We start from the raw sequence: 13,127 nt of genomic DNA on the forward strand, positions 1-13,127 counted from the left end.
GCTGCTGCAGCCGGTACAAGTTAGAAAGAGAAGCTGCGAAGGAGCCACATGTACTGGGACACTTCGATCAAAGCAGGAGACAGAAGCGCCGACTCCAAAGTAAAGGTAAGCTCGGTCATTTAAACTAAAATATATTTTAACACAAAATGAGCAGCAAGTGTCGTTCATCCACAAAGACCCGTTTAAAGCTGCACGGATGGACGTCAGCTGACAGAAAACTGCAGGATTCTTTGCTTTTCCGATTGTTTAAAAATGTATTTATTCCCTAATTATTCATCGAGATAAACACCAGTGGGAAACGTTATAGCCCCACTCGCGTGATTCTAAACTGCGTTTGTAAATGGTAAATGGCCTGTATTTATATAGCGCTTTACTAGTCCCTAAGAACCCCAAAGCGCTTTACATATCCAGTCATCCACACATTCACACACTGGTGATGGCAAGCTACATTGTAGCCACAGCCACCCTGGGGCGCACTGACAGAGGCGAGGCTGCCGGACACTGGCGCCACCGGGCCCTCTGACCACCACCAGTAGGCAACGGGTGAAGTGTCTTGCCCAAGGACACAATGACCGAGACTGTCCAAGCCGGGGCTCGAACCGGCAACCTTCCGATTACAAGGCGAACTCCCAACTCTTGAGCCACGATCGCCCCGTTTGTAAGTTTGAATTCATTCCCAGTGATGACAAAAAGTTGTAATCATATGACCGCAGATGGAGGTTTGCCAGAGCGGATACTACACAGAAGACTTCAGGACGCAGGAAGTGCCAGCTGGTTTCGACTTTGCATCTTATGGTGAGTTTAGTGGATCCTCTGATGTTGCTTCATCTGGCTTTCCTGCTGATTCTGCTGCACGGCGCTGAAACGCTCAGACACATCAGACACTGGTTTTTATGTTTGTGCGATCTGTTTCCTCTGAAGCCGAGCGGCTGAAGGACAGAGGAAACATGTTCGCAGACAGTGTCATCACATCTGTCAGAGCTTTCGCTGCGAGTCCTTGACACGCCCGTGATTATGCGTGTGTGAAATTGTCTGAATGGGCTGAGATCTGCAAAGACAGAGAGACGCAGGGTGGTCAGGTTAAAGACGGTCTCTGTGTTGCACTCCCCTCTCTGTCTTTCCTAATCCTTTCTTCCAGACTTCCTCCTCCAACAGATTTAGAGCCCTCGCCCCCCCACTCCCCATCCCTCCATCACTACTCTGTCACACTCCCTCCGCTGGCGTTTCCTCCCCCTCCCTGCTTTGTTTCCTCCAAGCTGCCTCCATCCATAGAACTGAAAAAACCTGGGGGGCATTTTTTTTTCTTTTTTCTCATGTCCCACGTCAAGATTTCAGCCCAACTGTAAAGTCTAACTTATAATTTCCCCCACAATTCTTCTCTCCATGGCTTTTTCTGCAGAACTGAGCTTTGATTAACCTCGCTCTTAAAGCACCACACCGGCATTTTAGCATAGTTTTTCATATTTACAGCAAACTATACATTCATAGCAGATTTTGAGTTCATGTTTTGTATTTGTTTGCCTTAATATAATCATAAAATCAGCTTAAAGATAATGCAGCTAACTTGCTTTTACTGCTGGATCAAAGTTATCCTTATGAGGCTATAAGCAGCAGAGGGCTGGTGGTGCCTTCAGTGCCAAAGAGTTTACAGTGTCATCACATCTGTTAAGTCATAAGAAAAAAAAATCCACCTTAAAAACAACAATTTAAACATTTGCAAAAGAAAGAAAAGTCACGGACCACCTTAGTCTATCAGGAATTAAGCGTTTTGCAAATAGGCCTTACTTACACAGCTGTAAGTACGGTGAGTTTGACAAGAAAAACTTTGTTTTACAAAGTTACAAAAAAAGTATTTCAACCCTTTACTAAATTAAAAAGTGTAATCTTAATTATGTAGCCTAATATTAGGTTTATCCTCATTGTTTGCTCATTATAGCAAATCTTATACATATATTATGTATAAGATGCCCCCCAGACACAGAGAACAGTGTCATCCTGTGCTGCAAAAAAACTGCTGTAAAATGAATTAGTTTAAGGTTTGCAGGATTAAACAGGTAATCCTATATCGGTTTGATGCTTTAAAAGGAGCTGTGCTTCCCTCCTGTCTTCACCATCCTTCACTGACTCCATCTGTCTGTATTATGTTGAACCTCCAGACTACCCTGGTGAAGACCTGTCTTTTCTGTTAGACAGTAAAGCGCCCGGACAGCAGCAGCAGTACGCAGCAGACAGCGGCTACCCGGAGCCGCCAAAAGCTTCCCATCCTTATGGCACCAAAGGTAAAAAGAAAAACGTGTTTTGGTATACTTTGCTTGCTTATTAAAGGTTTTGACTTATCTTGTATTTTTTGCTCTTTTACCTTCAGTGAGTGACGCTGCCCTCTTCAGCCTGGATACATACCAGGAGTTCAACTGGTGGGCCTCGTATCCACAAGGTGAGCGTCTCACGTTCACTGATGCTACGTGTAAAATAACTCTAAAGGATATGTTCATATGTTTTATTCGAGAACACCAGAGAGTTGCTTTTTGAGTTGCTACTTTTTAAAAACAGATATTTGTGTGTATCTCCTCTCTGTGACATCACACAGAACCATGAGCAGAAAAAATCTTCTGGAACTGAGCTTCCAGAGCAGATTAAAGCCCGAGCTTACAGGCCTTATTTGTACATACACTGACCTCATTTAAAGTTGACTTTAAGGGAATTGTGTTTGTGACTAACTCTCTCCTGGTGCACAGATGGACTGGCAGTGGACCAGTCACAAACTGGATACCAGGAGTCTCCTCAGACATACCAGAACTTGGTGCCCCAGACCGGACAGTTCAGCCCTGCCGTGGAAGGCAGCCACAGCCCCTTCCTCACAGGAAAGGGATCAAACTCAGTACAAAGTAAGACATTTCACTCGTGGGTTAAAACCAAACACTTTTCCAGTGACCTGATTTTTGTAGTTCAGTGTGTGATTCGTCTGTTTGGTGCAGGTGAAACAGATCAGAGCTACTTTGACTCAGATGCACAGAGACAGTCCTCGTCCTTTTGGTCTGAATATCAGTCCCCCAACTTCGCTGCCCCTCCATCACACCCATCTATGGCCTCATGTCCCTCAAACCCCAGCCTCCAATCCTCAGAGCAGTACTGCCCCCGTGTGGTGAAACGAAAAAACACCCCTCCACAGAGGCTGGACAGGGAGGGGCAGATGACAGGAATGTCGGCTTATCCAGGTTAGACTTTGCTTCTTTTCCTCTTTGTCTAATGTGACACATAGATTACACATTACAGCGCCAGCTACTTACTTTGACCTCATTAATTTATCTACAAACTCTTCATTCAGGTTCCGGTCCAATCCAGCTGTGGCAATTTTTACTGGAGCTTCTGCTGGACTCTGCCTGCCGCACTTTCATCTCCTGGACTGGAGACGGGTGGGAGTTCAAGATGTCTGACCCCACAGAGGTAAGAATCCTGTTTTAGACAAAGTCACTGTTGAGCACTACATGGAACCGATAAAAGGTTATTTCTTAACTACTTCACAAAACTTTCCATTTGAGTGTGTCTTTGTAGTTTGGGGAGAAACGTTGATCACATTTAAGAAAGTCAGGCTGGGAATCACTTGTTTTCCTAAAAATGGAACCGCTGGTGTTGAAACTTTGTACCATTTAACAGAGCAATGACTGGATGGGGCCCCTGTTCATATTACCTGCAGTGCTGATGCTGCTCATCCTGGTTCTTATAGAGCCAGATTGACAGGGGGCAGAAACGAGCATTGCACAGCTTTACTGAAAGATGTGAGGATTCATTTATGTGGGAATAAAACGATAGACGACAGAATCTGCTTATATTACTGCTTTACACAAACATTTAATGCATTTGAATAAACACTTGGATTCTTCTGCTTTTAGAAGCACTTAAATAAATCATCTTACTTATTATAAACTTTAACAGATGTTTTTATTAGTACATTTACTTCATTACATTATTCATTTCTATTGTATTTTCTGAGCATGTGTTTGCTGGTGATCCCACAGGTGGCGAAGCGCTGGGGTCAGTGCAAGAACAAACCAAAGATGAACTACGAGAAGCTGAGCCGTGGCCTGCGTTACTACTACCACAAAAACATCATCCATAAGACGGCGGGCAAGCGCTACGTCTACCGCTTCGTCTGTGACATGCAGGGCATGCTGGGAAAGTCGGCACAGGAGGTCCTGAGCAGTATGAACGTTTTACCCACAAACACAGAGTCCTGGCAGGGCTCTGGGGTATCGACAGCCTCTGATCACAGCAGTGAAACGTGGGTTTCACAGTAGGGGCCGACCCCTGGAGCCTCAGTGCTGCTGGCTGACAGACCTGAACGTTTTGAGTACTTCAGCCTTCAAAGTGAACTCTGCTTCCTCAAGCCTCGCGGAAGAGGACGAACTTGTTGTAGGCAGTTTACAGATGCTGCATTTCAGGGAATAATAATTAAAAGTATATAGAGCCATAGTGCAGCCAATATTTAATGACATCATATCATTTTTTCTTAAATGTTTCTATAAAAAGAGCTACTTGACCTCAGGTTGTTTTTAGTGCAGCACAGACATAAGCCAGGGGTATTTTAAGCACTCGGGTTACTTGTACTTTGTTCCTCTGGGGTTGTTATGTTTGATAGTTTGTTTGTTTGTTTTCTAAAGAAAGAATGGATTTGTAAATAGTGTTTATATGAACCCTGTATAGAGTTTTGTGCATTTATATTATTATTATTATTATTTTCTAAATACAAAACTCGTGTCTACCTCTGTTGATACTCTGAATAACAAACTGGCAGTTTTCAGGCACTTGCTGTGAAGGTTTCAGTGACGTGTGATGGTTGTCTGATGTAAATAAACTGTATATAAACGTGTTGAATTAAAGTCTTCTTTTATAAAATTAGGCTGGGGGAATTAATGATACTGCAGCTCCCCCTGGTGGACAAAGAGGGATTCATACGTCTACAACGAAGTAAAAAAAACAGAGAACTTTTTAAAAATTCAACAATTTTGAAAGATTTATCTTATTTATGTTTTTTTCCCCTCATTTTCAAAATCAAACCAGAATCAAATAGAATCAAATCACTTAAATTATACTTTTCAAGTTAATCTACTTTAGCTAATTCGGATTTCTAATCTAATAATTTCCAACTGTTCGGATCTTTGATCAGAACTAGAGGGAGAACCCTGAATGTTCCTAAGAGCCTTTTTTATACTCATTTGGCCATATGCATCACTTCCTTGCTCCCCTTCGTCTTATATGACTTGCTCTGTGAGTTCTATCCTGCTCTTTTCTCTTTGTTTGACTTTGCACTGGCGTAATTTAACAGAAAGTTCGAATCACTTCACCACAATGGTTCCTTTTGTCATCTATATCATATACTTCATTGTAAACTATTTGTAGGAGCCATATGAGTTGTTCCTTTTTTGACTAAGTGGGTTGGTTTAAATGGACTCACTGTGTTGGTGCACGTGCGTGGGGCGTGTCTCATGGGTGTGGTAGATGATAAATGTGGTTGCACTCACCTGTTCACAGCACCTGATGTTGATGAGCAGAAAGGTAGGGTGAGCATGAGGCAAAACTTTCTGTTGAGCGCAGCTTGAATAATTTTGATGTATTTTGTATATTTGTGCACTAATTGATGCCATAGGCCAAGTTGTAATTTGGCGTAGTAGTTAGTGCAGTTATTGGTGAGTTGCAGTTATTTTGTGCAGTTTGTGCATTTGTCTAATGGTTAATCCCAGGCACTGATTTGTATATTGGACAGTTGCATGTGGAATAAAAGGAGCAAATGGTACAGAAGTGTATTTTATGCGTTTATTGTTGCGCGTCATCTGTGTCCTCATGTTTAGCCTGCCGCGGCCGTTGGTTGGTTGAGCCGCAACACTATTAGTCATGACACATAACTCTCCTCTACACAAGATTCCTTTATAAGACAACAGTATCGGTATCAGCAACACTGCCCTTTATTTACTTTGTATCAAATTGATACCAAAATTTGCAGTATGGCATATACAGGCTATTAGCTGGATATACACAACATGTCAAGTTTCAGCCCCCAAGAAAACAACGTAAACATACTACATACTTACAAAACATGAGGAAATGTGTCTTGTGGTCATTTGTTTACTTGCTACTTGGCAATAAATCGTATACTATTGGAAAGCCTTTTTATGTCCCCCTAAATGGCGCCACGTTTGTAAGGAAAATGCATTAGATAATTATTTGATGCCCTTGTTATTGATCAAGAATGCAAATTTGACATTTACAACACCTAGTACATTTTTCATTTTACAGGACCCATGCAATTATGGGACATTTTCATCCCACACATGGATTAGAAAATATTCCACCCACAAAATACTAAAACACGTGTCCATGTCTGAGGAAAAAAACGGACAGAACAGCTCTTTATTTTCATTGTTCAACGACATTATGGCAAGTTGATGTTGTTGGGTTTTGTTTTTTTTTTTTGTCTTAAATCTATAAAATGAAGTTATACATTTTGTAACCGCGGTCTGGCAAGGAAGGAACACCAAGCAGGTTCAGCGGGCATGTGGTGCGGATGTTGGCCGGACAACTCGAAGGCCAGTCAGTTAAATGCACTGTTCCAAAAATTGGTAATGTCAAAGTATCTTACTGAATATTTTACAGTTTTGTACGGTCTTTCTAGAATATCATTAAATTTACATAAGTAGACTGTGATTTGAGATGTCAAAGGTAAAATAACATCACTGTAAATATAGTAAAACACAATTTACTTGTTTTTTAAATATTTTTTTTTTGTACATATGCATATTTAGATTGTTAAAATACATTCACAAATATATCATGATTTCACAAATATCTGTCCGTTATTTGAAAGATTGAACTGTTGAATTCAAATGTAATGCTATGGAAAAGTATATAACATGATTCCTATAAACTTGTGTTACATCACATAAGTATTATTATCATTGCTGTTTAGGGCGATCGTGGCTCAAGAGTTGGCTGTTCGTCTTGTGATCAGAAGGTTGCCGGCTCGAGCCCCGGCTCGGACACTCTCGGTTTTGTGTCTGTGGTCAAGACTCTTCAACTACCGCCTACTGGCGATGGCCAGAGGGGCTGATGGTGCGATACGGCAGCCTCGCCTTGTCAGTCTGTCCCAGGGCAATCCATTATTATTTAAACCAACTGTTAACTCTATATTTCTGTACATTTACGTATTATGATTCATATCGCCACATTCATTGACCTTGTTTATAGGTAATTTCATTGTTTGATCACGTTAAAAGGTTCCTAATTTACTGTCTAAAAGCACTTGGAAAAGGCAGAATCCCATGTAAAATTAGCGCAACAAACTCTATTTTCATTGCTGAAAATTACTGTATTTTCATGAGAAAGTTATTTTCTGATATTTTACGGTAGTATTTTGGCGCCCCAGCTGCCGGAATATTACTGTTTTGTTAGGATTTGTTTTTTCCCCCTATTTATAGATAATTTCATTGTTTAGTCACATTAACATGTTCCTAATTTAATGTTTAAAATCACTTGAAAAGGCAAGATCCCATGTAAAATTAGCGCAACAAACTGTATTGTCATTACTGGGAAAAAAACGTATTTTTATGAGGAAGTTATTTTACCGTAGTATTTTGGCGCCCCAGCTGCCGGAACATTACCGGTTTTTTTTAAAGATGTTTTTTTTTTTTTTGTTAAACAGTGTAGAACAACAGACCTGGAGTTGCCCTGCTCTAAACAGATGCACGGAGAGCTGCAGGCTGCAGCGGCACTTACATTAGGAGACTCTCCAACAACTACAATAATATTCTGGGGAGCTTGGAAAGGAAGAGAAAGAAAGGCAGAGTCCAGACCCGTTTCTTTCCAGGTTCCTTAGACTATGATGACTGAGTATGGAGAACCACAAGAGCCACGCGCATCGAAATAATGGTAAATGGCCTGTATTTGTATAGCGCTTTACTAGTCCCTAAGGACCCCAAAGCACTTTACACATCCAGTCATCCACACATTCACACACTGGTGATGGCAGCTACATTGTAGCCACAGCCACCCTGGGGCGCACTGACAGAGGCGAGAGAATAATTGCTCTTGTGGTCCTCCATAACTGAGAGCCTCCACAGACATGCTACAATAACAGGACGAAACCCCCTAGCGGCGCTATACCACGTGGTTGTTAGGATTTATGAAATCTAACATGCCAAGAAAACTGCAAACCAATGCACAATATGAGTCGACAGATCTTACTCACACAGGCGTTGTTGGTGGATCCCTACAGCAAGTCTTACTGTACTTGGAACATGATCCCACTGTTATCGTAAGACAGAGTGTGTTCCAGATGTTTGCTGCTGTGTGTGTTCCGCTTATAGCTCTTAGAGCACCCATATTTCCCAGTCGCAGTAAATGCGTCTTTCCGGGTGCGCCTTCTAAAGTCATCTTCCTTAAAGCGTATTTTGCAGTTCAGACAGAGCTACACGAACTTTCTGGGCCAGGAAATGTCAGGCAAAACTATAAAGCTTGCTTTGGTGAGCGCGCTGGAGGACTTATCAACGGACAACTTTGAAAAGTTCTGCCACCAGCTTCTGGACCGCAGGGAAGCGCCGCGCGTCAAGCGCAACAAGGTGGAGAGTAAAAGCCGCCTGGAGATCGCAGACGTGCTGGTGTCCCACTTTACCGAGGAGGGGGCTCTTCGGGTGACTGTGGCCCTGCTGAAAGCGATTGGATGTCGCAACGAGGCGGAAGAACTCGGTGAGGTCAATGTCCAAGTTTCAGTTAGTGGTCATTTCTACATCTGGATTTACACAGAAACGTCATCACAGTTAATCACAGGGTAAAAACTAACAACAGAGATCGATGGGTATAACAGAACCAGAAACAATACTGCAGACATTTTTAACCAACAATAAAGGGTCTCATTTATTTACTTTCACTTTTAAACTTCCTAAACTGATCGCTGCTGTCATTTGGGGCTTATCGGAATCACACATGTGTCACAAAAGGGGTGAAACCAAGCAGAGGTCTCTGCCTTCAATATTTGATTATGAGAAAACAAAAACAAGAGTTAATACAGTGCTGTGGAAAAGAACTACTCCCCTTCTTGATTTCTATTTTTAATGTGTCAGATCATTAAAAAATGTATAAAAAATAAATAAATACAAAATGCAGTTTTAAATAATGATTTGATTTATCAAGAAAAACCTACTTGAAGCGAAACGAATTGTCCCTCATATCATATTAAATCACAAGTTAACTGTGCATTTAATTGAACTAGCCACACCAAGGCCTGATTACTGCCAGACCAATCAAGAAATCATTTAATAGCAGCTGTCTGACAAAGTCAAGTAAGCTAAAAGATTTAAAGAAACAGCTGAGAAAAAAAGGCACTGACATCTATCAGTCTGAAAGGTTCACAAAGCCATTTCTAAGGCTTTTGGGACTCCAGTGAACCACAGTGAGAAATTATCCACACATGGAGAAAACTTAGGACAGTGCCGAACCTTCCCAGGAGTGACCAGCCGACCAAAATTACTCCAAGAGTGCATCAATGACTCATCCAGGAGGTCACAGAAGAACCCAGAACATTTTCTAAAGAACTGCAGGCCTCACCTGGCTCAGTTAAGGGCAGAGGTCATGGTTCAACAAAAAAAAGAGAGAATGAGCAAAAATGGCCTCAATAGGAGAGTCCAAGGACAAAACCACTGCCAACCAAAAAAGCAAAAAAAATGAAGGCTCGTCTCACATTTGCCAAAAATACATCTGAATGATCCCCAAGACTTGTGTGAAAAACCAGTTGTATCTGGCATGAACTTAAATAGTTCAAGTTCAATCAGACTGAGATACTTTAAACATGCGGTTCATGTTGGAAACCTTCAAATATGGCCGAATTAAAGCAATTCTACAAAGAAGAGTTGGCCAGTTATTAGATTTCTGGCCCAATAACAATTTTTTTTATTTTCTCAATCGCCCAGCATTTACACGGGTCTGGTCTGCGTTAAAATGCAGCCCTACAGTAACAAAGTGCTAAAGTTTATTTTTGTAGCATCACACTTGAAACCAGCTTTATGCAGTAAAAACAGAGAAAAACGCAGAGAAATGACTCTGATCTCTGAATTCTTCAACCTTTTTCTAATGTCTGCCCGACATTCCAGTGTCAGGATGTGACTCTGGACATGTGCTAACTCGCTGCTCAACAGTCAAATTTAGTTCCATGGAAATTACATAACAATGGCAAGTCTGGCCCTGCAGCTTGATAGTGCAACGTTCCAGATTTGTTTTTGTCAGCCAACAGGGCAGCTGTAACAGCGAAATGATAAAACATATGTAACACTGATATTTTAAAATTGCAATTGTCAGAGTTTATTTTCATTCTGGAACTAAAACTGCTCTCCTGTTACACCGCTAACATGGAGGCTAGCATGGAGGCTAACATGGAGGCTAACATTTTGATTCATTTGTGTTTTTCAGTCACAGAAGCCGGTGGAGGAAATTAGACATCTCACCTGGACAGTGAGTTGATCTTTCTGTTAACTTGTTCATATAAACAACTATATGCTATCTATGATATCTTATATGTTTTGCAGGTGAAAGACTTCACAGCAGCTGGAAAACTGTGTGTGAAAGGCTCTATTATTTACACACATGCTCCAACTCCAGATTTATTTCAAAACAATTGACTTTATAACTGTTGTGTCATTAAATTTTAATCCTAAAGAATTTCATAAAATAAATAAAACAATTTCAGAGAAACTAAAAAGATTTCATTGCGGTTCAACCGGTCCTCCTTTTAGTCATAGCTCAATGTTTTCAGTTTTTATTGTTGCCAAACTGGGTCATCCATCTGTTCAGAGGTAACCTATCATAAAATTCTACACTCTTATCAAGCATGCAGACTTGGAAGCTTTCCCAAACCCTGCTTTGAGCCAGTATACACTTCAAAATCCACAGTGGACTACCTCAGAGGTTTTAAGTTGAAGGTTTAACCTTGTCTCTCACTTCCCTGAGCCAAACATTGTAGAAAACCTGTTCCAAACAAAGCCACACGCAAGACGGACTGAGAATCAGAAACAGAAGAACGCAGAAGGAAGAAATCCACAAAACAAGAACTAAAAGACTCAACTGCTATAAAAAGGCTTTACATTGCTGTGATGCTAAAGTGGTGCTTGCAAGAACTGTGGGGTCCCTAAACATCTACTTTGAACCCTTTTTATTATTTTAAAACTGTAAAAGATGGAAATAAAGTATTCTTGCTCAGAACAGTCAAGAAATGTGTCAAGTTTATGCCTTTTGAAAACCACATCGTCTTTTACTCTCCTAGCTGTTCACACTAACTGAAACATGGAGCTCAGAGGAAGCTCAAACGTTAGCACATCAGTGTTAATATGCTTTTATGCTTTTTAAAATGTAGGATATTATTGTTGTTTGATGAAACTTTGTGTTTTTAATGAAGAACATGTTCTGTAATAGTAACAGTTAAACTTACAGTTTAAGTTAAATAACCAAGGTTTATGTCATAATATACAAAAAAACAAAACAAAAGCATCGTCCTACTATCATGCCTCACTTCACCTTTAAAATGATGTTCATCCTCTGCTACTTTGTATGGACACTCAAAAGCAACTGTCATAGAAATATAAAAACAATGTGAAGGGATTTTATGCTGCTGTGGTTTTACCTGCAGAGGTGTTTTCTAGTGTCTGATTTTTGCGATTTGGCCGACAATTTGAGGTATTTGTCATTTTTTTAGTTGCCAGTTTTGCCTCTTTGTGTATTTTTCCACCTGGACACTCTTATTGTGACTTTTCCACATCTGTTTATATGACTTACAAGGGCGATGGTGGCTCAAGAGTTGGCAGTTTGTCTTGTAATTGGAAGGTTGCCGGTTCGAGCCCCGGCTTGGACAGTCTCGGTCGTTGTGTCCTTGGGCGAGACACTTCACCTACCGCCTACTGGTGATGGCCAGAGGGGCACATTCATGCATTACATGGATTCTGCTTAGGGTGTAAGCAGAAACACGTTTCACTGTACCCTGCTCTCTGGAACACTAAAAGTATAAATGATCTGGTCTGGCATTATTTTTTCATGATGTGGTTCTGCTTTGTGCAGTTTACATTTTCCTTATGGATATAAACTCTGGCTTTGAAAATATTTGCAATCATTAAACACTCCAGTGATTTTCTGAAAGGTTTTATAAGCTGGGAAAAACATTACTTATACAACCTGACCTTGCTCCCTGTCAGTTACTGAGTAGTTTGTCGGCGCAGCAGCAGTTTAAATTATGTTTAGCAAGCAAAGCAAACAGCATGGTGAGTTTATCTTTTGGATTTAAGCAGTGGTATCACTGACTTGTGAATCGAAGCCCCAAAAGATGAAAGTTGTTTGTGTTTCTCTAAAGGAATGAAATGTTAGCTCTCATATGTTGAAAATATGCCATTATACTGTAATCGATGGATGTGATCTATAAGGTGGTCGGCTGGAAATAAGCGATGAACGAGGAATTGCATAACTGTAACTGTGCTTGTTACACTGTGACCCATCCAGTGAGCCTGTGAGGACCTGCGGTTAGTGGGCTTCTCCCGTTTGTTCCATGCTGACAGACATCACAGGTTTCCTTATGTTACTTTAGAAAGGCTGAATCTGTTTTGGGCTTGTGGTGGTGCAGTTAAAGAAGACTGAGTTTGTAGCTTAAGCTTAGATAAAAGTGTCCATTCCCAGGCTCATGACTGTGGTTGTTGCCCATGTAAAGGGTGAAATGATGTTACTGATATATTATTAATCATAATTATGTTAGTTTTGCACTTACACTGCTAGTGTTGCTCTGAAGCAACGTGACAATAACAAAATAAATACGCTCAAAAGCGACTGTCATAGAAATATAAAAATCATGTGAAGGGATTTTATGGCCTGAACAGGCCTGCTGTGGTTTTACCTGCAGAGGTGTTTTCTAGTGTCTGATTTTTGCGATTTGGCCGTCGATTTGAGGTATTTGTCATTTTTTAGTTGCCAGTTTTGCCTCTTTGTGTATTTTTCCACCTGGACACTGTTATTGTGACTTTTCCACATCTGTTTATATGACTTACAAGGGCGATCGTGGCTCAAGAGTTGGCAGTTCGTCTTGTAATTGGAAGGTTGCCGGTTCGAGC

The 13,127-nt window shown here is 40.9% G+C and overlaps 2 protein-coding genes across 3 annotated transcripts; both read left to right on the forward strand.

Annotated features, from left to right (window-relative positions):
- etsrp (ETS1-related protein) lies at window positions 1–4,893 on the forward strand. Of its 2 annotated transcripts, none has more exons than XM_087847860.1 (8): window positions 1–105; window positions 714–795; window positions 2,157–2,279; window positions 2,366–2,434; window positions 2,736–2,885; window positions 2,976–3,215; window positions 3,326–3,444; window positions 4,017–4,893. In XM_087847860.1, exons 1-8 carry the CDS (start codon window positions 49–51, stop codon window positions 4,293–4,295), a joined length of 1,119 nt encoding a protein of 372 aa, XP_087703986.1. In that variant the 5' UTR covers window positions 1–48; the 3' UTR covers window positions 4,296–4,893. The 2 variants fall into 2 exon arrangements, with proteins under 2 accessions (XP_087703986.1, XP_087703987.1); XM_087847861.1 differs by having other exon boundaries at window positions 2,190–2,279.
- Window positions 4,894–8,295: 3,402 nt separating this feature from the next.
- Window positions 8,296–11,252, forward strand: LOC148100707 (apoptosis-associated speck-like protein containing a CARD). Its single transcript, XM_087848528.1, has 3 exons — window positions 8,296–8,736; window positions 10,453–10,494; window positions 10,569–11,252. Exons 1-2 carry the CDS (start codon window positions 8,484–8,486, stop codon window positions 10,476–10,478), a joined length of 279 nt encoding a protein of 92 aa, XP_087704654.1. The 5' UTR covers window positions 8,296–8,483; the 3' UTR covers window positions 10,479–10,494; window positions 10,569–11,252.
- Window positions 11,253–13,127: the final 1,875 nt, after the last annotated feature.

The sequence above is a fragment of the Neolamprologus brichardi genome, chromosome 11 (genome assembly GCF_056152115.1).
Source record: "Neolamprologus brichardi isolate AB-2024 chromosome 11, ASM5615211v1, whole genome shotgun sequence".
Lineage (NCBI taxonomy): Eukaryota > Metazoa > Chordata > Actinopteri > Cichliformes > Cichlidae > Neolamprologus > Neolamprologus brichardi.

Bases quoted from the DNA above. Each gene is read 5' to 3' on its own strand.
- etsrp (XM_087847860.1), top strand. From the start codon at position 49: ATGTACTGGGACACTTCGATCAAAGCAGGAGACAGAAGCGCCGACTCC. The intron at 2,435-2,735 runs GTGAGCGTCTCA...CCTGGTGCACAG, and splicing joins GTGGGCCTCGTATCCACAAG to ATGGACTGGCAGTGGACCAG. The intron at 3,216-3,325 runs GTTAGACTTTGC...CTCTTCATTCAG, and splicing joins AGGAATGTCGGCTTATCCAG to GTTCCGGTCCAATCCAGCTG.
- LOC148100707 (XM_087848528.1), top strand. From the start codon at position 8,484: ATGTCAGGCAAAACTATAAAGCTTGCTTTGGTGAGCGCGCTGGAGGAC. The intron at 8,737-10,452 runs GTGAGGTCAATG...TGTGTTTTTCAG, and splicing joins CAACGAGGCGGAAGAACTCG to TCACAGAAGCCGGTGGAGGA.